The sequence below is a fragment of the Lepidochelys kempii genome, chromosome 8 (assembly GCF_965140285.1).
Source record: "Lepidochelys kempii isolate rLepKem1 chromosome 8, rLepKem1.hap1, whole genome shotgun sequence".
Classification (NCBI taxonomy): Eukaryota; Metazoa; Chordata; order Testudines; family Cheloniidae; genus Lepidochelys; species Lepidochelys kempii.
In genome coordinates, this window is record NC_136387.1 from 93829267 (window position 1) to 93854951 (window position 25685).

Below are 25685 nucleotides of genomic sequence, written 5' to 3' on the forward strand. Positions count from 1 at the left end.
TAAATGAGCATGTTCTCTAATTGATCAGTAACATAACAATGTTAACCGGGACGACGTTAAGTGAGGAGTTACTGTATTCGTAAAATAGTACAGGCATTCCACATCCTTCACAAGGACTTAGTAGCAGTATCTGTTTTTTCCAAACATGATGGTTTCCAACTTTCCTCCAAAACTGCTTTCACTAGTTGCTAGTGGTAACAAGATCTGTCAACTCCTGAGTGCCCCTCATGGCTCAGGATGGCTCTGCAATGCCCTGCCTCAGTTTCCCCTCTGAGGTAACCCAATAACTTCACTTCAGGCTCTCCTCTCTCAATAGTACCCCTCCTAAAACTTCAGACAAAATAGTTAATAACAAAAGTCCCAATGTAAAATCCGTCAATCACCCCCAGTGCAATTAGTCATTAAGATAATCCAATATCTTGTCCTTCCATGTCCCACATACAGCACACCAGCCCCTTAGGTGATGCCTGGACTCTGTCCTCTTCTTCCCTGTTCCCCTGGACAGCCACCCCAGTCCTTCCATCTGGAGTGCAGCTTCACTCTTCCGAAAAGAATCCTCTAAGCCTCCCTGCTAGGAGTATCCCTCACTTTCCCTGGCCTTCTGACTGTCCCAATGGATCCCGGTGTCTGGCCTGGGCGAAATCAGTGGGTAAAATCTTCCGCTGCTCCCTTGCCTTCAGCCTTCTCCAGCCCGTATCTCTGGCTCTCCCCCTGATGAGCCAGAAGGCAACTTCCTCTGTTGCTCCTTCCACCTTCAGCCCTCTGCAGCTCTGGCTCTTGGCCTGAGGATGCCAATGAGAAAATCCCTCTTGCTGCTCGCCTGCCTTCAGCTTTCTCCCAGGACCCACATACAGTCTCTGCCAGCTCTCATCTTCTCCTTCCAGGCAGCCCTGCCTCACCAGGTCTCTCCTCACCTAGGACCCTGAGGCCTTCTTTTAAACCCAGTTAATTTGGCACATTGGAATGTACTGATTTCTCTTCCAGGGCCAGTGACACCAAGATGTATTTCTAAACATGGAAATTGTTTAAATAGCATGCACAGGATTAATTTTTGTACTTTGCTTATTTCTTGCCAAAACTCCCTTCTTTTAAAGCATTGCTAATGTTCGTTGTGGTCTGGAAACTGCATCTTATAACCAAAGAGAAATGGGTAGTTAATGTAACATTTCCCAAATCTGGTTTTGTCCACTGCTGTCGATTTCCATGAATGGAGAGCACCATATTTGTTATACTGTTTATTTGTGTGGTGGCAATGCCCAAAGGCCCAAAATAGCACCAAAACCCCATTGTACCAGGTTCTGTACAAATATCGCAGAAAATACAGTGGGTGCTTTAAAAACGTACGATCTAAACAAAGGGAGAGCGAAAAGGCTGACACACACAACACCCTTTAAAAATGACTCAAGGGCAGGTCTCAGCCGTCAGTTGTTTCAGACATCCTGCAGACTTGGGAAGATATCAGTGCACTTTCAGTTCTCAGTAAAAGAAACAAGTATTTTACTGGCTCATATGGCAAAATCCACAAAACATGCTTAATATTCAAGTCATATCGAGCTGGGTGTCCAATAATAACACTATCACCATGGCAGTATCTGGGTAGATTTACAGCATATGCAAAAAACTGAAATGCCACATTTTGGACTTTCTGTTCTTAACATTTATTTTTAAAAAGTTGTTTGCGATGTTTTTGAACTGGTAGTTGGCAGTCTATGGTCCTGAGGGTCAAGTCTTCCATGTCTTGTCTCATCTGTCTCAGTTTTTTCTTGTTTCATATTCAAGTTGTTAGTTAAAAAAAAACAAAAACCCTTTGCTACAAATTGATAATGGTTTAACACTAAAATCCATACACAGAACACAACAGAAATATTTCAGCCTCTAAATTAGTGGCTTGAGCTGCTGGCTCAGGCTAAACCATTGATATGGTTCATACTGAATAGCTCTTTGTCTTCCCGCTGATATGTAAGTAGCTGGCTGTGGGAAAGGATTGGCATTTAATTTTAAAATAATTATATTTAAGTAGTAGTTCTGACCCTACCCTTGTTAGCCACTGTTGTGAATGTTCTTTTAAACCAATGCAGCAGGCAGTTAAATAATTACTATAGACATAATCAACAATCAGATAACATTGAATGCCTACAGACAGTAACATAAAGGTCTAAGGAAGGCTATTAACGATGAAAACAAAACATACTATTTAAATCCTAGCATGAGAACTCACCAGACAAAAAGGATACAGATTTCAGTTTGATTACCCCAGCAAAATAAAATGTATAATAAAATAAAATAAAATGTAGAAAGTTAATATTAGGACAGTGGTAATTGAAAGTATTTAAAAATCATAATGCCCTCTTTGATTAAAAAGGTCATTGGCAAAAAGAAAAGCTGTATGCATACCTGGCTACTACAGCAAATGTAGGGATAATGCACATTTCTCTGTTCATCTCTTGTTGATGTCAGAGAATTGAACTCTCAAGGGCAGTATGTGGCCCCTTATGTTCTCTGGATCCCAGAAACATGGCTTCGTATTTAAAACCTCACAATAGAAGAGCTCGATGCTAAATGTATTATGGAGTCTCGTCCATTAATGATTTTTCAGACTTAGAGCCTTTCTGTCTTAGTGGCTGGGGCACCTGAAGATATCTCAACTTATAGGAGTGAATTTGGTCTATCTTAGGAACTGGGAAGGGGCTTTGAATCACCTTTATGCTTCCTGTATTCTGGAACCTGGCAGGGGGATTGCCAGGTCTCTCGGAGAGGAGTAACTTAAATCCTGCTTCCCCTGCCCCCCACATGGGCCCTGGGAAGCAGAGAATACCATAGTACAGTACATTCCAGCCATGTCCTTGATCCTGTCTTTATAGTGAGGGTTTAGCAGGGCCTGTGTAGAGCCCTTATGCCAGTTCCACACTAGCTCAGGGGTCATTCTCAGGAAGGCTTCTGATCATTTCAAAGTCTTTCTGTGCTAGTAGAAAGGTGTAAGAATCTGACCCATAATTTTTATTAGCAGGAATCTCTATAGTGCTGTACATTTCTCTGTTGCAGCTGTTGGTAAGAAATTAGAAGATTAAATGTAGGCAGCACTTTCCCTGGAGAGAAATATCCAAAGCTATTTATTCTACAAGCCCTGAAGTTTGCAGGGCATTTTGCTGGGGTGCTGTTGATCACAAATACAATCCTTTAAGCGGGCACCAAGAACTCCAGAAAGCAAGTTAACGCCACACGCAATCTGAATACTGCAGAATGGTACAATGAATGAATAAACTTGTGAACCTGTAGAAGCTTACTGCTTATGAAGTAATTTAGAGCACCTTGAGTCTTGGTTCCTATATTTATGTGATCTATGAATCAGATAGATTAGATGGGATAGTAGGCCTTTCCCATCTCCCAGCTAATGCAGGAATGTTCCTTGCAGTATATTTTCTGTCCAGGCTAGTAGTCCTGCTTACGGCACAGGAAATTATTCTAACTGGATAAGCCTGTATGTCATTTCCCTCACCTCTCCTCTTATATTCTTCTCACTTTTATGAAATAATAATAATTAATAAATAATAAACATTAAAACAGATAAGAGTAAAAGAAAACAATTCTGCTATTATAGAGCACATGGATATGGGAAGAAACTGATTAATCTTTCTGGGTCAGTAACCATAACCTGGTCATTGCAACCATAATTTAGATTTAATATTTTTTAAGTGAATATGACTTATTCTGAAGTATGCTGAATTAGGAAACTCATGAATAAATACTTTGACATAATCAGAATTATATGGCTAGAAATTGACCTACTTTGCATGAAAGATGCCTGAGAATCCCCTAGCTAATAGCCTACTAACCTAGCATAGCAATATCCTGGTTTATAGCACACTAATAATTCAATGTTTGCATGCGGATTAGACTGTTTTCTCACAAAAGATTAGACGTGGTCAATTTTGTTTGAAAATGAGTAGATATGTATGAACTAGTGAAAATACATGGGGCTATGATGGATCTATGCTGGTGGCTCTGGTAGGGCTTCCAGAAAGGAAATCATAGCATTTTGAGCACTGTAATATTGTCTCTTGAAAAAGTATTGATGGCAGTAATAGCATGGAAAGCACAGTGGCACAAGTGACAAAGTAGCAAAATAACTGGGTTATGCTGTGAAGCATCTAATTTTTGTTTTCTTGAAAAGCTCAGCAATTTTTCACAAAAAGTAATATAAAAAACCTGTCTCTTAATATTGATATCCTGCAGTAATACAGATAGGTTCTATTTTTTTTCCCTTGAGGTTATACTGTAACTCTGCTTGCTCTTGTTGATTTCAGCAGTCTGGTTTTATCTGCATTCCCTTGAAGTAACATAATGACAAGCATTGTATATGATGCAGACAACAGTAAGGGACATCACTGACCTCAGATTAGAAAACTCTTTGGCTGCCTAAGAGTTCATATGTAAAGCTTTTGGAATTAACCTGTTTTATTTTTTAAGAAATGGAGGTGTTAAGCAGTTCATGTGATCTACCACAACATATGATTTTCAAGTTTCATAAACTTTCATCATCTAAGTCTAGGATAAGAACTATTAGTGATCTTATTTTTGAAATACCATAACTGTGCCTTTTTACGCTGGAGAGGGGAAAAGTTAGCTTTATCTTTATCCATTTTAGGGAGAAGAACCTGTTGGTGTTTTTTAATTTCTGGAAAGAACAATAATATCTTATCCACCTTCATTAGCTCCTTTATCCAGTTCCCACTTGATTTATCCATTGTTCAAGGAGCATTTGAGATGAAATAAAGTTAGTTCCCCACACCTTTTTTCAAGCCCTTCAAAGGAATCAAATTCGTTTTCATATAGCTTTTATTACCATAAGACAGCCTCAAAAGTTGTATATATAATAATGGAAAATAACATTTCATCCTAATCTTAAATATCTGGATATTGGGTCAGACCTGTAGCTCCACTCCACCTGCCTTGCCTTACTCTTACAGCACAAAATGTCCTTAAAGCCAATGTAACCAGCTCCTCTAGGATTCCTCTTATTCCATGCTCTCCTGGCCCCTGAAACAGGGGTCATAACAGGGGGGTCCATATACCCTCCTTGTTTCTGGCTGCCAGAAGGACTGTAGGTAGGTGGTGTAAGTTAGATCAGCTCCCACAGGCAGGTCGGCCCTGAGCCCGGCTTGGCTCGAGTTTATAAGCTGCCCTTTATCTTTCACCTCCCTCTTGTTGGCTTTGCACTGTTAACTACTGTACTGTTCATTGTCATTAGCACTATGTTCTGTGTATTAATCAACCTTTAGGTTAAGACTTCAGTGCGGCCATGCTGACTTGCAATAGCTGAGGATCTGACCCTATGTTGTTGTTTTTTTGCACTAGCAAAATGCATTTGTGCACACACGTTCTGTAACTAAAACACAAATCCAGTTTGTGAGCACAAATACATGCTTCGGCACGCACAGGACCGTAGATGTGGAAATTTGTGCACATAATTTGAGTGGGCCCAAGTGAGGATGTACTTATTCATTATAGACAGCTTTCACATTTTTGTTTTTATTGGTGTGTCTTTCTTTAAAAAATCAATAAGGAAAAAAGGAAACAGAATTCATAGTACCCATTTGAAGCAGAATCTATCATAGACACAGTGCCCCAACATTTACAAACTCAAAATGGAAGACCTACTGGCACACAGCAAAATATAAACAGTTTCTAAATAGATTTCATAATGTTGGTATGACGTCCCACTAGTACACAGAAGAGTACCCCCCCATTGCTATGTCCCCCGATCCCTAGAGTGCCTTCACTAATTGCTGCATTCTCACATGCAGAGAAGAAAAGGAACACTTTATTCCTGCCTTGATCAGCTTTAAATTGCTCATCTTCCTTTTTTTTTTCCTTTTTCTTTTTTTTTTTTTAAATACTGCTTCTAGAGAGAGAGATACACTGGAAGAACTTTGCCCTTGTTCATGCCTGCCTTCCAGTAGGCCAAACCCACTTTTTATCACTGTGTTGTGTGCATCGCTCCATGTTCAAGATGGCAGTGTTGTGGTGTATAATTTGTGCAACCAAATCCTGCTTTTGGTTACACCCCTGCCAGTCAAATGACTTATCTCGGGCTGCATGATACAAGTGAAGGCAGAATTTGTCCTGCTCTGTCCCATATATGATGAGTGTATGGTGGGATGATGTGGCACTTGGTCTCCTAAAAGGTGTCTTATCCTCAATCCCAGGAAAATAAAAGGCTTGGTGGTGGGTACAGCTTGGTGGTATGAAGAGGCTTTCTCCTTTTCCTCCCATCTCCCCTATGCTGTTATTGATGGGAATTGTTCTGAGGAAGTAAGGTTAGCTTTTCCATGGGAAATCATGTACGGAAAGTGGTTTGAAGTTGTCGGTTTCTAGTTGTGCAGGCAATATTCTGTAAAGACCTCACAACAGTACCAAAACCAATTGTGACTACTTGGCTGGATTATCGTAGTTATGTTTTTCAGAGCCTTGTCCATTATTTGGAGCTGGTTCAATATGCAGTAGTCCATAAGCTTACTGGTTTGGTCAACCATAATCAGATTGTGCCTTCCCAGCATTATTTCTTTTTGATGCCTCTGAAATACTAGACTGATTTTGAGTTGGCAATGCTAGTTCTTAAAGTCTTTAACTGAATATACTCAAGTAACATTAGAGAACTTGACTTTAATCCTAATCGGAGCAGGTATCCTCACTTGTACAGCAACCTTCTGTTAGGATTCTACTTTCACATCTTAGCATGGTTGGCAGTTGAATTAGTTTGCTGTATATTGCTAAACTCATTCCCCCAATAATCCGAGTCACTGTCTCTCAAAAAAATCCAACAAAAAACCAAAAAAAACACCTCAACCTTTCTTTCCCCCAGTGGTTTCCTTTTAGTAATTTCACTTCCTTTCTTTCCCTTTCCCTGGAGTGGACATTTGTGTTTATTTTTGCATTTTATTATTTTTATAACAAAGTATTTTTTTGCATGGTAAATGTTTTTAAACATATGTATTGCACCCCTAGCACTTGGAGTGCGCAGAGGGTGAGTGGATGTAGCTCTAAAAAATAAAACAATTATTGTGATGTTATGATTCTCTGTGGTGCCATATACAAGAGGTGCACAAGCTCCATTTTCTGGCCTCTGGAATTCTTTTTGCTGTAGGGGTGTTTTTCTTCTTCTTGATGTTTTGCCCAAGGGCGAGTGGCGGCCGTAGTCTTTTCATTTCTGCCTCCTGCTGCTGCTTCGACAATAGCAACAGCAGCGGGAGGCAAAAATGAAAGGAACAAATTGAAAGAAGCACTTTGCCACTGTTGTAATTTTGAAATTGACAGCATTTTTTTGCCCAAAGTCTCAAGAAAAAGCTGCTTTCCTCTTTGCCTCCTGTTGCTTCTCCAGCAGGGAGAGACATTCTGTGATGCTGGAGAGGCAGCGGGAGGCCAACATGAAAATAATTTTCTTCCCGAAACATTGGATTGCAAAACACTAACAATTTCCAGAGGAAAGCAGTGCTATGGGGTTTTTTTTTATTGCCCATAGGGGCAGAAATGGAAAGAATCCTGCTGCCACAGCTCCCCAAATGGGCACTCTCCAGAGAGCCACCGGAGTACTGCTGTCAGTGGCATCGTGGTAAACATTAGTAGAAGATGAGGTGGAGTGAGCACAGAAGCAGGCAAAGGACCAGCATGCTGCCTTTGACAGTGGTTTAAACTGAGTTCAGCAGCTCCCTCCCCGAGTCCAGCCATTCTCTGAAAGAAACAAAACCCCAGTGATTTTTCATTGTTTATTAGGATTAGCTAATCCAGTCAGAGAATAGAAACAACACTGCATGATTTACTTGGTCCAAAACAAATCACAAATACTCACAGTTCACAATCAGGCCATAAGATAGAAAGCTTCTTGTCACACAGGATTCTTCAAACAAATTTGCAGCTCTTACAACTTGCTTGGAGATGATACACAAACACAAAACAAGGGCTAAATTCACCAAACAAAAAATCACTTGCAATTTTTTCAACCAGTTTGTTTTACAGTCCTATTTGCCATTATTGTACAAATTACTGGTGCTGCTAGCTATTGGCCAAAGAGGGTAAAAATGTAAATCTTGTCAGTGGGCAGTGTCTTCGTGTTACAGCTTTTTGGGCTATATCTTGTTTTCTTGGCCATTTAATTTACGCTTTTTAGCTATTTTCAAAGGAAATATATATTTTCTCTTTGAATATGTATGAGAGATTTGTTGACTCTAAACAGAACCCCTTCTTAACTTACTCTTCCTGCTGCCTTGGGGAATTATCACATCCATTAAGGGAACACGAGAATATGGTATTGGGGTTGGGGCTGGTCCTGCTTTGAGCAGGGGATTGGACTAGATGACCTCCTGAGGCCTTTGTTTTTACATGTCATATCAGAAATGCACAACTGGTATTCAGGTCCTGGCAGGTAGGTGAGAAAGGAACTGACTTGCCCCGCTCTTTTTAATACTACTGTATTTATTTTTCATTTGTTATCTATTTGTTATTTTTAAAGTATTTTCACTTATCTTTAAATGGTAAGAGAAGACATAAATTATTCTTTTGTTGAACTCCATTATGATTTTGAAGAGCAAAGTCTGCAGAAATCCCCTGTATTGTACATAAGGCATCATTTTTTATTAATAAGCTCTGACAATGAAAGATTACATCAATTTTAAAATGAACTTTTGACCAGTTTAGCTTCCTGTAATTCCCGAGGGCACATTAACTAAACCTAATGAGCGAAACTTACTTCTTATTTAAACCCTAGGGAATTCTTCTGACTTCAGTAGAAGTCCCTGCAGAATATGGGGTGCTAAATTGTTTTCTGAATCAGAGAAGACAGCCTATGCCATGCACACCCTGACAAAACAGCTTTCCAAGATTTATGAAGACTTGCATGGTACAGAACCTGAAAGGAAGTTTAATTACACCTGGCTTCTGGTCATTTCTGCATTTTAGGATGTGACCATATGCTGTGCCCTCAAAAGTCCATCTAAGAAAATAAAATTAATCAGTGAGCCTTTTAACTAAAATTAAAGTGAATGATTTGTCATCTATCCTTGCATCCATTACCTGTGGAATGTAAGTGTTCAGTCATTGTCACTTCTGATGTGCTTACCCTAACCTCACTATCACTGAGATTTATCTAAAAGTGTCATCAAGTATAATTTTATACTGAGGCCTTCTCAGTAAATAATTGAATTGTCCTCTCATCTTAGTCACAAATACTTCTTTGTACTGGTAAGAAATAGTTTAATCAGTTACAAGTCTATGCAGCAATGGAAATGACTGCTTGCTTATATATTTATTATATCTTTTGTTCCAGAAATTGGGATGTCCATATGCATTTGAATACAGTAATTCTGTTCAAGTACTAATAATCCAAAATGTCATAAAGCTAGAGTAGAGTTTACAGTGAAAGACAATGATAAACAAGTGGAAAGTATCATTGAGATGATTGGCTAAATAACTTTATAGATATCCTTGTATTTCTGGTTAAATTTACAGGTAATACTTTAAATCTAATCCTAATGGAAGTTCACTGAGAGTGCAAAATTTCTTTTGATCTCTTTAAATAATTCTCACATTGGGCACAATTCTGTTCCCATTTAAGTCAATGGAGGTTTTTTCCCCCCACTGGAGGATGGAAGGTGATGCGTGTGTGTCTCCTGTGGTTCTCTTTGTTAGAAAGTGTTGGAACCCTACACGGAGTTGCAGGTTCCATCCTGTTGACAAGCTGGGACAGGAGTGGCTCGTTAGAGTTCGCCATAACTGTAAAGGAGGTGGGAGCAGCCCTCAAGCAGAGTGGGCCTGGGCCTGTGGAAGACTCTGAGGGAAGAAGCTGCAGCTGAGGCTTCGTGTAGCATTACCTTGGGGATATCTGTTTGTTAATGAAGCAGATCGCAGTAGGGGTGACTTTTTAACGCTACCGCAAGCAGGTAGCTTTTGCTTGGAGCTCGATGGTGACTGTTAGAAGATCCGTGTTGGGAGTGGAAGGGAAACATTTTGCATTGGAAGGGTTCTAGTAACACTCACATTCCCTGGTAGGGAATATAGTGTAAGAGCATAGAGAGATGGTAAATGTTGGGTTTCTTTTTAATCCTGTCATGCCTTTAAATTTATCAACCTTTTTGGGGTCTTGGATTACATTTCACTATATGAATAGTTATTTCAGTTGCTTTAAAACTACCTTTCAAAAACATAGTTTAAATTCAAGTTTTTCATTTTCATTTCAAAGTACATCTTCATTTAGAACAATGATTCGTGTTACTATTATATGCAGATCTTGGACAGGCAAGTCTAGGCTCACCCAATGGGGGAAGAGCTAATGGGGAAGAGCCGGTAAGCCAGGGACACAAGTGAGTACGTGGGGCAACAAATGAAAAGCAGAAATGGTAGTGCAGTTAAAGGTTAAGGTAGTGAAGTCAAAAGTTAAAAATCAGGGAACCAGAGGGAGACACCAAGCATAGAAACCTGGACAGCGCCCACTGCTCCTCAAAGGCATCTAAGGAGTCAGTGGACACTGCCCAGAGAAACTCTACCTGGAGATATGATTGGACAAGGGAATGGAAATAGGCCCCACAGTCACGGTGCACACACACCCCATCCACCTTCTTCCTCCTGGTATGATGGGTGGCCATCTTGGCCAGCACAGGGAGGAGACTGACAAAGAGGTCCTGCGACTGTGTGGGCCCACTGCATTTATCAGGCGGTGCAGGGAAAAGTGCAGCAGGAACCTCAGTAAGAGGTTCAGGAAGAGGGGCTGCAACTGGATGCACCCTACATAGATGTGCACCAGGATCTCCCTCTCACAGCAGAAGGGACACGTGCAGGGGGATTTTGTGAACCATTCCAGGTACATGCCTACGCTCATGGCTCCATGGAGCAGCTGCCAAATAATATGCCCGATGGGCCATGGAACCAGAGTGGACTACAGGCTGGCCCACTGGGGTTCCTTGCCCTCCTCCAGTGGCAGCCCTCTTGGTATCAGGTGGGACATGAGGGTGAGGAAGTGGATATCGTGAAGCAAGAGCATGTACAGATGTTTTCTGGACATAGTGCAGAGGTAAACTGGTTGCATGGTGTGGCACATTGTGGGCAGCCAGGGAGGCTCGCAGGACGAGGGCCTGATGATGACTTCTAGAGGCCCAGGGTTGAGGGACTGCAGGAGCCGCTAGAAGAAAGCAAGAGAAGCAGGTGGCAAGGCTTGCCTCACCTCCTGAAGTACATGGCAGGGGACATGCAGGGTAGACAGCCCTGTGCTCTGCCCATGAGGTCCACCCAGTACTAAGCTTATTTGTCTGGTGTGTAAAATAAAATATATATTATAGTCTCCTGAGATATGTTATGGACTGTAGAAATTAAATGCTAAATAACCTTGTAATAATGAACAGCAAATTCTGTGGGAAGCCTGTTTGAATACATTGTTAGAGAAGAATTATCCTGATGATATAGGAAATAAACTTTATGCACATATAGTGCAAGGCTTTGCTGCTTTATTGTCTAGCTTTGTGCAGGAGATACTGAGAAGACTTATCTGCTGTCTTTCAAATATTAATATAATTACATATTTTCACTTTGCTGCAGTAATAAAACTAAAATAAACCCAATATGTTAAGAGAAAAAACATTTTTCTGTATCTCCATGTCTTTGAATGATATTGCTATTCTAGAAATACCACAATGGCATCTAGCAATCCTGTTCCCAACTAATTTAGTGTGGATGCAGAATCTAGATATTTAGAAATTCTTCTTCCAGAAATGCACAAGTTCACTAGAGGGGGAAACGAGGAAATTTGATAAGATTCCGCAAATTTCCTGTTTGTTGTTTTCTTTTTTTGTTTTGTGTGGGTTTTGAAAAATTGTTTAAGCTCCCTGTACCAGACTGTCTTTTACACACCAAAAAGAAACTGGAAAGTAATTTGGACTGTGTTTTCTAAGATACTGCAGTCTCAACAAACATTTTGTGCGGCTTGCTTCTTCTGGATCCAATTCCTGTGAAATCAATGGGGAAAACTTGCCTGACTGCAGGACAGATTCCTGTTAGAGTAAGAGTTTTATTTGAGCTGTTAATGTAATATTGTGTATATAAAAGAAAAAGAAAAGAAAACATATAGAGCATATAGCTCCACGTGAATATTGAATTTTATGCTCAATTGAACTTTAAATGCATGATTATGTTAAAAAATGGTGGACCAAGTCTTCAGCAGGTTTCAGTTGGAGTAAACTTCCTTTAATATAGTTACACAGTCTACACCAGCTGAAGGTCTGTGCTGTGTGTGTGTGTGTTTGTGTGTGTGTATACCTCTATGGATGGGGGCATACATACACACACTGAATGGGAAACATCTTTTACTTAGCATTTAACTCTTTTACCTATGATGTCCAGTATGCACTGCCTTAGATGTCATTCTGAGCTGTAGTGTTTGTTTGTATTCTTCACTGCCTCAGTGCTGTAGAAATGCTAATTGTCTCCATGAAAATGTAGACTGTTTACAATTGTGTGCCATTGGTTTAGATCTCTGTGAAATCTAAAAATAAAAATGTCATTTCAGTTTATAATTTGAAAGTATGGTGACTACAAATTTGACAGTTTTTTAGTATAAAAGACAGTGGTGTGTCATTCTTCAGAGAATTGACTCCTGGAGGCATGTTATTGACTTCGCTGATAACATCACTATATATTTTATACACTTAAAAATCAAGAAATGTGCATTATGCCCTGAGGGGGGGATACACATTTAAATAAAGAATATAGCCATTTCCAGGGTTATCCGTTTAGATTACTGGATGCTGTTAAAACACTGTTTAGTCTAGTATATTAGCATAAAGAAAAAGCTACAATAAAACTGCTTTCTTCTATGATGGTTTGTTGTTTTTATTCCTGCTTATGAAATACACCCATTTGCAAAGTCTCCAAGTGAATGTACAGAATGTAATACAAAGTTAGCACGTTGATACAACATTAACATGGAGCTCTGTTAGACCAGGAGCCAAGGTCAGGTGGGACTTCATATTCTGGCCCACAACTGAGTGTGAGTCCTACTGATACATACTGTCAACTGATGTAAAGTGGCTGGAGGATAAACCTCGGATGACCATTTTGTCAATCTCTAATCTTCAGTGGATTAGCTGGAGTCTAATAGTCAAAAAATGTGTACATTCGTTAAAATAGCTTTATACTACCTGCTGAAATCATAGTTCTGGAGTAAGTCTGCAAATCAAAGTATGTATTCAACTGCAGTTGTTATGCTGTTCTAATTGTAACCCTGTTCTGTTCTATCAGTGCTGGCAGAATCCTAAAGCAAGTTTAAGTAACAACTTCTTGTGGGTAGGAGTCTTGGAAGCATCTCAACTGCCTGCTGTCAAGTTAATATGGTTAAAATTGGATTGGCTGCAATAACTTATTTTTCACTTGATCTTTATAACAGTTTATAGAGAGCATGTGTAGCAGTAACCTCACAGAATTGAGAGGCAGGACCTTGGATTTCGTTTTTGGCTCTGCCACTGGTTTTCTTTGTGATTTTTAGCAAATTCTTAACCTCTGTTCCACCCATTCCCCAGTAGTAAAATGTGGGGTGTTGCTGTATCTACCTTACAGGGTGTTGCTTGTCTTAATTTAATTACTGTAAAATACAGTGCCTTGAATAAAATGCACTAGACATGTGCAAACTATCTGTTTACTTTTATTGTTGATTTATAGACCTAGATAAAACAGTCTTAAATCCTGTCCGTGATAACAAAGATGTCTCTACTTTGGATGCAGAAACACAGTTATGTTGAAAGGCTCTGGGGATTTATCAGTTGAGTGAAAAGGGTAAAGAGGTTTAGGTTTAATGTTCTAACTCAACTGCAAAGGTCACACCATTCAAGGTCACAGGGGAACAGTGGATCCAGCTGGAACATGTAGTTTGGCTTAAAGGAGAACTGCAGCGTATATGGGGATAGGCTTGATCATTACCAATGCATTTACATAGTAAAGGACCACTGTGAATTTAAAATACATATGCTGCAAACAAAACATTTTTGCCTATCTTAACTCTGAAATCTTTAGAAATAGAAAGTGAATGAATTTTTAGAATCAGATTTGTGTGGACTTAATGTTTTTTTCCATTTTGTATTTTTCTGAGCCTGGGTTATAAAAATCAATCCAATTTTAGTTTACATTTTCGATCCTTGGTTTTACTGTGTAGGAATACAGATGTTTGCTTACAAACAGCTGTTTACAGTGGGATTTTAGAACAAATGCTTGAAAAATGTTTTTTGGACTTGGGGTTTGTAAAAGTTTGTTCTTACGTCATTTAAATTCTGAAGCCATTTAACAGCCTGTAAAACAAAATAATTGTCAAGTCTTCAATCTGGCAATGAGCTCTGGACAGACCCCTATATCTGCAGGATTGAAGCCTAAATTAGCAACCTGCCCTCCATGATAATCAGGCATCTTGTAGTATCAGTTGTAGCAGGAGAATTGTAGAATCCTATACTCAGTTCTCAGCAGATGTGTGATGTAGAAAGAAATGTTCTCTTGTTAAAACTGTATTTAATTTGAACAGTATAGTCTGGCAACATTTTGAGAGCTGAAACAGGCTTCAATTTGCTTTAAAAGCTTTATTGTTTATCTGGGAACTTCCACCCTTTTAAGATAATTTGCATTTTTCTGGAAGGCATAGCTGGAAGTGAAAAACTACAGGCTGAAGCTTCTCTATGTATAATGACAGGTTTCAGAGTAACAGCCGTGTTAGTCTGTATTCGCAAAAAGAAAAGGAGTACTTGTGGCACCTTAGAGACTAACCAATTTATTTGAGCATGAGCTTTCGTGAGCTACAGCTCACTTCATCCGATGAAGTGAGCTGTAGCTCACGAAAGCTCATGCTCAAATAAATTGGTTAGTCTCTAAGGTGCCACAAGTACTCCTTTTCTTCTCTATGTAGTTTCTCATAGTCCACATGAGCAATAAAACTGAGAGACATGAAACAGATGGGGAAGCTTGGGCCCGAGAAGAAGCAGGAGAAAACAAATGGGAAGGGAGTGGTAGTGTGGAAGATTTGGGGTGAATGAGTGCAAGAAGGGATGAGGATTGTGGGGGGGCTGAGGAGGAGCAAAAGAAAGAGATGGGGGGGAAGGAGAGTAAGGCTGGATCTGTTTGTTGTACAGAATAAAATACAGCATAGTAATTCCACTGAACGGGCTCTTAAATGTCCGGTTGATGGCACAGCAGGGCTAAGGCAGGCTCCCTTCCTGCCCTGGCTCTGTGCAGCTCCTGGAAGCAGCCGGTATATCAGGCTTCTATGCGTAGGGGTGACCACGGGGGCTCCACATGCTGCCCGCACCCTGAGCGCCAACTCCACAGCTCCCATTGGCCAGGAACAGAATCACAACCCCATACTTCAGGTATACACTATTTATGCTATTTCTAAAACAGAGAGGACCTTGCTCAAGAACTTGAATTAAAAAGTTCCCTTTTAATGGTGGCATATTGAATGAGAGTCTGGACTGTCTGCTGCATAAGTGCCCATCATTCAAATGAGACATTCCTTTACCTTAAATCTAAAGTCCTATCTATGCTATAAAGTCAGCTGCATTGGGGAGCTTGCTTACAGCAGGATAATACTGCAATACAGTTGAAACAAGGTTACGCCTTAACCAGGAATTGGGAAAACAGTAAAAATAGGGACCTGTCGTGTCCACACTGTGTGAAAGAAACATGTTGGTAACTATGCTGGGAGACTACTAGGACTTCCGGTACAACATTGTTGGGCACCACTGTAAGAACTTGGGATAGATAGATACCATGTCGTAACTAGGTCCCGCAGCATGGTTGGTTTTGTAATTTAGACAAAGTCTACAGGTTTTTTTATTCGTGAATTTGTAGTCTTCACTCATTTTTCATTTCCAGCACACTTTACAGTTCCTACATCATTCTCAATTTGCTGACCATTCCCCATCATATATCAAAAAAGCACTTCATTCTGCTGTATCCACTTCTTAATAAATGCTGAATGTACATAAATGAAATGGGTGTTGCCTGTAAGCATACAGCGCCATAAAATGTATGTTAGTGAGACTGTTCGTGTTGTGAATTAGAGTACATTCAGAAAAAATGATCATAGGCTGGGGTATAAATTTACAAATATCTGAATTGGGTACAAATTAATGATCATGATGCAGATACAGAAAGCATTCTAGATCACTTATGAGCTTAGACTGATGGCAATATTAATATTAACTAACAGCTGCTTTTGCTGTAATGAAGATACAAGATTGGAAACTGTTGGTGTGAATGCTTTTTGAATTGGATTTTATTTACTGCAACATAAAATTGACTAGGCATGTTGTTTACACATGTGACAGGCATGCAGCAAAGCCCACTGATCTGGCTCCGCATTGTTGTGTATCCAGATGTTTTTTCAGGGCTTAGTGTAGCAAATGTTCTTTCATTGCTTTAGCTGTCGATACTGACATCTGCCTTAGCATTTCCCTAAGCCATAATTTTAACATTACTTACAGTTTCTGACTCATAATCTATCTGCCATTAGTCTTTTATCAAATATCATTTAAAAGCATGAAGACTCATTCCCCTATTTAATCCCTTTTGGGAAAGCAGAAGGTAAACCTAATTGAGGGAGGGAGGTAAATGACAAGGATTGCTTGTCATTGCCCTTATTTTTTGGGTTATAATTCAGCCATAAAATATTTGCCATGAGCTAATATTTGCCATGGAATTTTGCAGGTCACTTGTTCATAGTGTGAACTGTAGTGCTTGTGAGTACTCTGGGTGAAGAGGAACCGAAGTGAGTCCTTCATTTTTAAATGTTCTTTCTTGTGCATGTTCGCTACGTATTTTTCCTGATGAAAATGTTAGAAGGACTTTAACCATGTAGATTTAGCGAATCATAGATTGAGGGAAGAAGTCTAATCAGCTTGGAATGTATGTAAATATAGTTGAGTTGATAGTTATTCATTACTTTTTAAAAAGTCTCTAGATTCTACACATTAGCAGCCAATAGCACAGAAGCAGCTATTAGTTTTTCTTTGTAAGAGTCATTTTTTAAAGTGCTCAAATGCAAGTTTTAAAATAGAAATCAGAGCCGGAAGAGACAGAGACCAGATTTTTCAACCTAGAGTGCCTAACATTAGATTGTTAGTTACTTAGATTATAAGTCATTTGGGGCCAGCGATCATCCTTTTATTTTGTGTTAGTACAGCACCTACCACAATGAGGTCTTGATCCATGACTAGGCCTTCTAGGTGTTACCATAATGTAAACAATAAATAATAAGAGTATAAATCCACCGGTGGGCACTTAAGCAAGTTACCTGATTTTCAGAGGTTCTAAGCATATACTTCTGCCACTGAAGTGCTCAGCATATCTAATTTTTATGTAGCCCTTTTAATCTTTCTTTCTCAGTAAAGCTGGTCAGAAAATGGGATTTTTTTTTTCCTGCAGAAAATTTTGACTTCTCAAAAAATCTAAAAAATTTCATTGGAAAACTGGAAGTTTTAAGGTTCTGGGGTTTGGATTTCTCAATGAAAACCTGGACTCTTTTTCTGATCTGTTTTTACCTCGCAGATCTTTTAGATATTTCAGTTGTCGCTCGTGAGGACATACTGGACTCACCTTATCCCTTGCTTTCTTTTCCAGGAGCAGGTTCAATTACTGCATGCTAAAGATTGTTCCTGAATCAGAACCTCAGGTCCAAACACTTCTGAACTTTGTGGAGATTTGGATTCAGATTTGTATCTGAAGACTGTCACTTGGGCCTGTCATTATTTCATTATGGGTTTTCATTTTTCCTATCCTCTTCTCTCCCACCCTCATATTCTTGCCTTTCTTTATCTGTTACATTACTGTGTTCTTTTTGGTTTGTACCTTGTAGCGATGTGGTCCACCTGATTCAATTTCTCAGAGTCTCTCCTGCTTCTGCAAAATGGAAAGCAGCATGTGAATGTGTAACTCTCCTAATTCTCACAGAAGAATGGGAGCACTGCACTTCTATTTTGCGTTAGTAGCTATTTTGTGTGTAGTTGATGCAGCTTGCTTTTAGAAATGCCCGCTTCTCTTACTGGAACCAATCAGTGTCTAGACTCTCAATTCTGTCTTCTTCTTTGAACTTTCTTCAGGAACTCACCATTTCAATAATCACTAGGTTTGTTGGACTCCTGCTGTTATATTCTCTAATTTGCATTTGCAATCGCTCGCAAACGCAAAGCTGTATTACCATTCCCAATCAAGAACGTCAGGGTTCTTGATCAAGGTCTTCAACCAGCTCTCAAAAAGCTATTTTCCCCAACCACTCAAGGTACAGAATCTATCCTTGCTTCTGTAAATGCTCAGGAATAACCCCACTTGGGAGCTCATCTGTTTGCTGTCTTTCTAAGAAAGTTCTCCTTCTCGTAGTTTGTTATAGTTTTTTTGATTCTCAGCTTTGCTCTGTCACTTGTTTCTGTTTGCCCTCTCAGCACCTAACTGTCTCACTCAAAGCAAATTCCTTTTTAATAAGAATCACCATTTCCTCCTCTAGGCTCTGAGTGACTCTGTGTGAATTCCTGTTGACATTTATGTTGTTACTATGTATTGAGAAACAAAAAGAATAGTACCCGGAAGCAGTAGTTGCTATGACTTTTGAGCAACAAAGTTGTATAGACAGACGATGTAATTTATTTTTTTGATTTTGTGAAATGGAAAGGATAAAATACAAATCCTGACATTACAAATATTAGTAGTACAATTGGATAAGTTGGAGTACAGAGAGGCAGTATCATATCTCTATTAGAGGTGGACTCAAGATGCAAAATTCTGATCTGGATTGAGATTTCCAACATCCTGCACTAATCAGAAGTGTTCAGGTGTATGGGTTTGATTCAGGCTCATCTCTTATTTCTGTAAACTGACATAGCTGGCAAATTTCATGCAGAAGATTTCATAAACTTGCAATCCCACTGTGTACACATTTGAGGAATATAGGTTTTATTACACTTGTAAATTTCTCCTAATTTTATGCAGATACTCACATGCTCAGGTACTGAGGCATGAACATAAATTTAACCTTAAACTTACTTGTGAGTGTTTGTTTATTTTTTTCTTTTCGGTCACGTGAATTTCAAATTTTCACTTCTGTCTTTTCAGGTCAGGATCGCAGTGAAGCCACTTTAATAAAGAGGTTTAAAGGTGATGGTGTCCGATACAAAGCAAAACTGATTGGTATAGATGAGGTTTCTGCAGCGCGAGGAGACAAGTTATGCCAAGATTCCATGATGAAACTCAAGGTGCAGTGTAACTTTTAATGTTTAGGTGTTACAGAATCAAGTGGGGAGAATTTCAGATTGAACTCTGTCATTTTACTTCCATGGCATTGGATCAAATTCCCTTTCACTTAGACCACTGTACACACAGCTGTCATAAAATAGAATTTGGATAGTTCTGTACAAGGTCCTGACTCTGATGTTGATAAGTTGGGAGTTGCTTCACATTCTGATGTTAGGAATCCAAGATAGCTCTAGCAGTGGTTTTGGCTCTAACCTAGACTTTTAATCTAACTTCCTCTTTTCCTCCCGTGTCCCCTCTCCCCCCAATACCCCACCTAAAATATGGGGGCTTAGATTTGAGGTGTTGTCCCATCTCTAGTTTTTATAGTCAGAAAAACACAATAAATAGTGTCCATAATGTGGTAGGCACTTTACGGAACTAGAAAAGACAGTCCCTGCCCTGATGAGCTGTACAATCTAGATGGATAACAGACAAGCTGAAGGAAAGGAGCAGGAGGTGACATAAAGCAGCATGAATGAGTAGTGAAGTGCAACACACATCTCATGGTCCAGCAATTTTGTAAATATTTCCTTATAAGTAGATTGAAAAAGAGCTACGAGCATTTTGTAATGGGGGGAAAGAGGGAATCTGTTTTAAAGGAGGGCCCTTAATTTCTCAAAACAGCATCTGCCACAAAACTCTAATCTGATTTATCTGCATGTAGGCCCTTTTCCATTCATTGCTTGGTTCCATCTGCCAACAAGCTGTGTGGGAGACCTGTGGCTATTAGGACATCGGGCTAGGCTTTTTTGATCTTTCTCCAACAGGAATGCCATTTCCATATCTCCAAGATGCTGGATTCCTGTTAGCGTAATGGAGAGACTTACCTAAGTAACGTGAGGCAATTAGCTCCATCCAGAGCTGGTGGTCTCACAAATGCATATACTTGTCTTTTGAGCTAAGCTCCTAGCTCTCACCATGTAACGTGAGGGAATCATTCTCTTCATTTTAATATTCATGTCTGAGTGGGGAACTTGGGAACCAGCGACTCCTGAGTTTTAGCACTGGCTCTGACATTAAGTGGCTGTATGGCCTTGGGCAGGTCACTTAACCTTTCTGTGTATCAGTCTCCTTATCTGTAAAATGGGGATAATAATACTGACTTCATACTTGAGTTATGAGGATTAATTAGTTAATGTTTGTAAAGCATTTTGAAGATGCAAAGCATTAGGCTAAGCATTTTTATTTATTCACAAATGTAATTTGTGACACTGAATCCTAGGCTGATAGCATTGGTAACTGATAGAAGTAGGACTCTGAAGATGGAAAGAGAAGTTGCTAGGTGAATGCCAGGTTATGTTTCAGCTATAATAATATACAGAATGCACAAACAGCAAGTCCACCCACTGGACAGAAGAATCCAATAATAGGGTAAGTCCACTAGACAAAAGGAGAATAAACAGAAAAGGCACTACATTTTCCAGTCCAGGCATTGTGAACTTGTAAAGAAGATCTTTCTTTAAAAATGAAAGGTCAGTTGGCTCATTCTGTTCCATGAAAAAGAGAGCCTTTTCCCTCTTGCCTTATTAAAAAACTAAGCAAGAAAAAATAAATTTGCAGAGCGAAAAAGCCTCCTAGAAATCTCAGCTCAAATAAGAACAAATTCCAAGGAGGACTGTATGGCTCAGGGAATTGGTACGTTTCTGTGTGGATCGTGCATCGAACAGGCTGTGAGGAACATGAAGAAAATTAGTATCGGCGGGGGGGGAAGGGCAGAAGACGATGGTGAGGGGGAGGCTCAACCTGGATTGGCCTTTAAATTGTGGCTGCATATAGTAAGGAAGAGCTTGGGCTTGATTTTGAGAAGTGCTGAGCGTGCCCAGAAGCCAGAGAGAAGCATCAGGTGCTCAGCTCCTCTGAAGTGATGCCCCCGCTTTTTGATGTGTGGGCACCTACCAGAAAATAAAACAAAAAGTAGTGAAATCAACCCAACCATTCTTTGTCTCAACAGGGAATTGTTGCTGCGGCTCGTTCGAAAGGAGAACATAAACAGAAAATATTTTTAACTGTCTCCTTTGGAGGAATCAAAATCTTTGATGAAAAGACAGGAGTAAGTAAAATAATCACATGATGGAACAAACTTGAATCTTGTGATGGATGTATCCATAAAAGCTTTTCCTAGCTGGGCAGTAATATCAGACTAACATGGGAACACATAAAGCATCTGACAAACTTGATAAAGCTTTATCATATATCAAAGCAAGCCGTTAGTTGACTCAGGTGCAAGGGAATTACACTAGAGTTTGTTATAGAGCCTGATCCTGAGAACCTCAGTGAACTAATAACATGAGTTATGTTACTCATGTGCCTACATGTTCTCTGTTTGGGCCCATAAGGTATTGTGGATGGAGGAGTCAAATAACTGCTCTACATTCAGATCATGTTGGTTTAGGCTGAAGAGGTGAGGGTGAATATGCTGGTCTTTTGGCAGCCTTGATGTAGTACATACTAAAGAGCTGCTGTGATAAGTTGTTTGCACTTCACATTTAACCTGCTTTAAAATTGTTAAAATATAATGGAAGAAAATACCATCAATTTGCTTGGGAGGAAAATGCAGCTTTTCCTGCTTGGGAGGAAAATGTGTTGTAGTTCTAGCAAAAAGAACAGTTCATCTTCCTCCTTATTGTATGATACTGTTTGATGTTATCAATAATGATATTCCCTAGTTTCAGAAAGCAGAAGTAAAGGTTCTTACAGCAAAGAAATGTGAATATAAAGAACCTGCTTATAAACACACAGTTGGCCACAAACAGAAAAGACTGACCATTGTCAGAGAATTATCTCTGTGTAGAAGATATCAAAGCAAATAGAATTGTGCTCACAAATAAGAATATGGTAGCTATGGAAATATTAGGTAAATAATAACATGATATGCTTTGGGTCCTACAGTAATCGCAAAGGTTTACGTTCTGTGCCCTGCGCGTAGCTAGAGGAGCGGGATGAGGATTGGGCAAGGACGAGGAAGGAATTCTCCTTCCCCTATGAGGCCACCAAGGATACAGCTACACTGTAGCCGGGAGCATTCTTCTCAATTCGGGTACCCCAACATGTGCTAGCTGTCCACAAGCTAGCCCACTAAAAATAGCAATGTAGCAACTTAGGTTAACTGGCTGACTTACGTACCCGGGGGACTGGGTAGGCTTTTATTCAGGTGGCTAGTCCAAGCCACCTCCTGTGCTAGCCTTTGCTATGCTGGTATTCGTAACATGTTGGCTCAAGCAGAGCTAGTGTGTGTCTGTCTACCTGAGCTAGGAAACGCACTGCCATCTGCAACGTAGACATAGTTACTGTGTCTGTAGACTGGCTCCATGGAGGCTTCTCCAGCCCAGTAGCTGCAGTACCGGGCTGGCTCATCCACTTTTCACCATGGCGGACTCCCCTTCTTTCCCCCCAGACCCTATCCCCTGGCCAGGCCAGAGTGGAGCCCAGCCAAAGAACCGGGCAGTTGTGGGAGCCATGTGGACCCACCACCTGCCCACGGTACAGGGGGGGCTGAAAGCAGTGCTCGGCTGTGTCCCCGCCCCCTGGGCTGCCCAGGGCAGATGGAGGTGGAGGGTGTGCGACTCCGCACCAGCTCACCACAGCTGCCCGCTCAGCTTTGTCCCCGACCTGGCTCTGGCCGGGGGGGCCCTCAGAGCCACAGCCCAGCCATGGTAAGAGCCATGGACTCTCTACCTGCCCATCGTGTGGGAGGCCCGGGGAGCAGAGCCAGGGGCTGCTCTCAGCCCCCACCCCTTCCTCAGGCTGGGGGGCAGGCTCCCTGGCCCCACTCCAGCTTCCGGCTTGACTGGGGGTAGGGCCTCCAGGGGAAGAGGCGGGGCGGGCCCTAAGGGGAGCGGTGTTGGGGTGAAGAGGAGACCGGGGAGCGGCTCCCCCACTTCTTTGAAGGCTCCGACACCCTTGAGCAGGATCCTTGTCACAAACCTGCACCCCATCCGCAGGTCCAGCTCTGACCCCCTCTGCACTGGAATCAGGATTCCTCCTCCACGCTGCCTATGCGCAGAAAAGGGTCATTGAAAGCAAAGAAGAAACAGGCTCCCTGGTTTCATTTCAGGTGCCTGGATCCAATGCAGCCTGCAGCAGCCCAGAACGGCAGTTGCAGGGAACATGATGCCCAGCCCTGGCCAGAGCACGGCCAGTGTGGATGGAGTCTTCAGATAATTTAACTGCCTAAAACAAGTCTCTATGGAGCATGAGCCAACTGCTGTTTTTCCAAAGCTCATCACTTGGCCAAGGGTGGGTGGATTTCCACAGAGATGGCCACAGACACATCCCTGGCACAAAGGCCCCCGCTTTCCAAATTTCAAATCCCTGCTCCGAAATGTAAGGGGTCACCCATAATTTTTTAGCATGTGCAAACCAGTGTGTTTTTCCCATGGCTTTGTTCTCAGAAACAGCTGGGCCATTTTGGCTGTGGTTTTCCCCAGATAATCAGACTGAGGCAGACCTCAGCTTGGGAAATTGTAACCCAAGCGGTTAACATTAGGCCAGGTTATAAGCAACTGAAAACAGGGTCTTGTAATGGTAAGTGTTGGCCCACCTTAATAACAGGTCGTGGTTCCAACCCCAACTATAATAACTAGGGCTGTCAAACGATTAAAACAATTAATCGTGATTAATCGCGCAATTAATCACATTGTTAAACAATATAGAATACAATATAATTTAAATATTTTTGGATTCTTTCTACATTTTCAAATATATTGATTTCAGTTACAACACAGAATGCAAAATGTACAGTCCTCACTTTATATTTATTTTTATTACAAATATTTTCACTGTAAAAATCACAAGAAATAGTTTTTTCAGTTCACCTAATATAATTACTGTAGTGCAATCTCTTTATCATAAAAGTTGAACTCACAAATGTAGAATTATGTACAAAAAGCCTATATTCAAAAATAAAACAATGTAAAACTTTAGAGTCTGCACATCCACTCAGTCCTATTTCTTGTTCAGCCAATCACTTAGACAAACAAGTTTGTTTACATTTGCAGGAGATAATGCTGCCTGCTTCTTGTTTACAGTGTCACCTGAAAATGAGTCAGGCGTTCGCATGGCACTGCTGTAGACAGCGCCGCAAGATATTTACATGCCAGATGCGCAAAAGATTCATATGTCCCTTCATGCTTCAACCACCATTTCAGAGGACATGCGTCCATGCTGATGATGGGTTCTGCTTGATAACAACCCAGAGCAGTGTGGACCAAAGCATGTTCATTTTCATCATCTGAGTCAGATGCCACCAGCAGAACGCTGATTTTCTTTTTTGGTGGTTCGGGTTCTGTAGTTTCCGCATCAGAATGTTGGTTTTTTTAAGACTTCTGAAAGCATGCTCCAGACCTCATCCCTCTGAGATTTTGGAAGGCACTTCAGATTCTTAAACCTTGGGTCAAATGCTGTAGCTATCTTTAGAATTCGCACATTGGTACCTTCTTTGTGTTTTGTCAGATCTGTTCTTAAAATGAATAACGTGCTGAGTCATCATTCGAGATTACTAAAACATGAAATATATGGCAGAATGCAGGTAAAACAGAGCTGGAGACATACAGTTCTCCCCCAAAGAGTTCAGTCACATATTTAATTAGCGCATTTTTTTTTAATGAGCATCGTCAGCATTGGAAGCATGTCCTCTGCATTGGTGGCCGAAGCATGAAGGGGCATATGAATGGTTAGCATATCTGGCACATAATACCTTGCAATGCCAGCTACAAAAGTTCCGTGCAAACTGCTTTTCTCACTTTCTGGTGACATTGTAAATCAGAAGTGGGTAGCATTATCTCCTGTAAATGTAAACAAACTTGGTTGTCTTAATGATTGGCTGAACAAGAAATACGACTGAGTGGACTTGTAGGCTCTAAAGTTTTGAATTGTTTTGTTTTTGAGTGCAATTATGTACCAAAAAAACCTACATTTGTAAGTTGCACTTTCACAATAAAGAGATTGTACTACAGTATTTGTATGAGGTGAATTGAAAAATACTATTTCTTTTGTTTATCATTTTTACAGTGCAAATATTTGTAATAAAAATCATATTATAAAGTGAGCACTGTACACTTTGTATTCTGTGTTGTAACTGAAATCAATATATTTGAAAATGTAGAAAAACATCCAAAAATATTTAATAAATTTCAGTTGGTATTCTGTTGTTTAACAGTGTGATTAAAATGGCGATTAATTTTGTTGAATTAATCGTGTGAGTTAACTGCGATTAATTGACAGCCCTAATACACCTCTACCCTGATTTAACGCTGTCCTCAGGAGCCAAAAAATCTTAGCGTGTTATAGGTGAAACCGCGTTATATCGAACTTGCTTTGATCCGCCAGAGCACACAGCCCCCCCTGGAGCTCTGCTTTACCGCGTTATATCCGAATTCGTGTTATAT

At 40.4% G+C, this 25685-nt stretch overlaps 1 protein-coding gene across 22 annotated transcripts in view; it reads left to right on the plus strand.

Moving 5' to 3' along the window:
- Nucleotides 1-25685, plus strand: part of DAB1 (DAB adaptor protein 1) — a 677908-nt gene that overhangs the window by 564298 nt on the left and 87925 nt on the right. For all 22 annotated transcript variants that reach the window (XM_073357549.2, XM_073357567.2, XM_073357578.2 and 19 more), the window contains 2 exons: nucleotides 19120-19259; nucleotides 21251-21349. In XM_073357549.2, the coding sequence (XP_073213650.1) occupies nucleotides 19120-19259; nucleotides 21251-21349 (239 nt within the window). The remainder of the gene's footprint in view (nucleotides 1-19119; nucleotides 19260-21250; nucleotides 21350-25685) is intronic.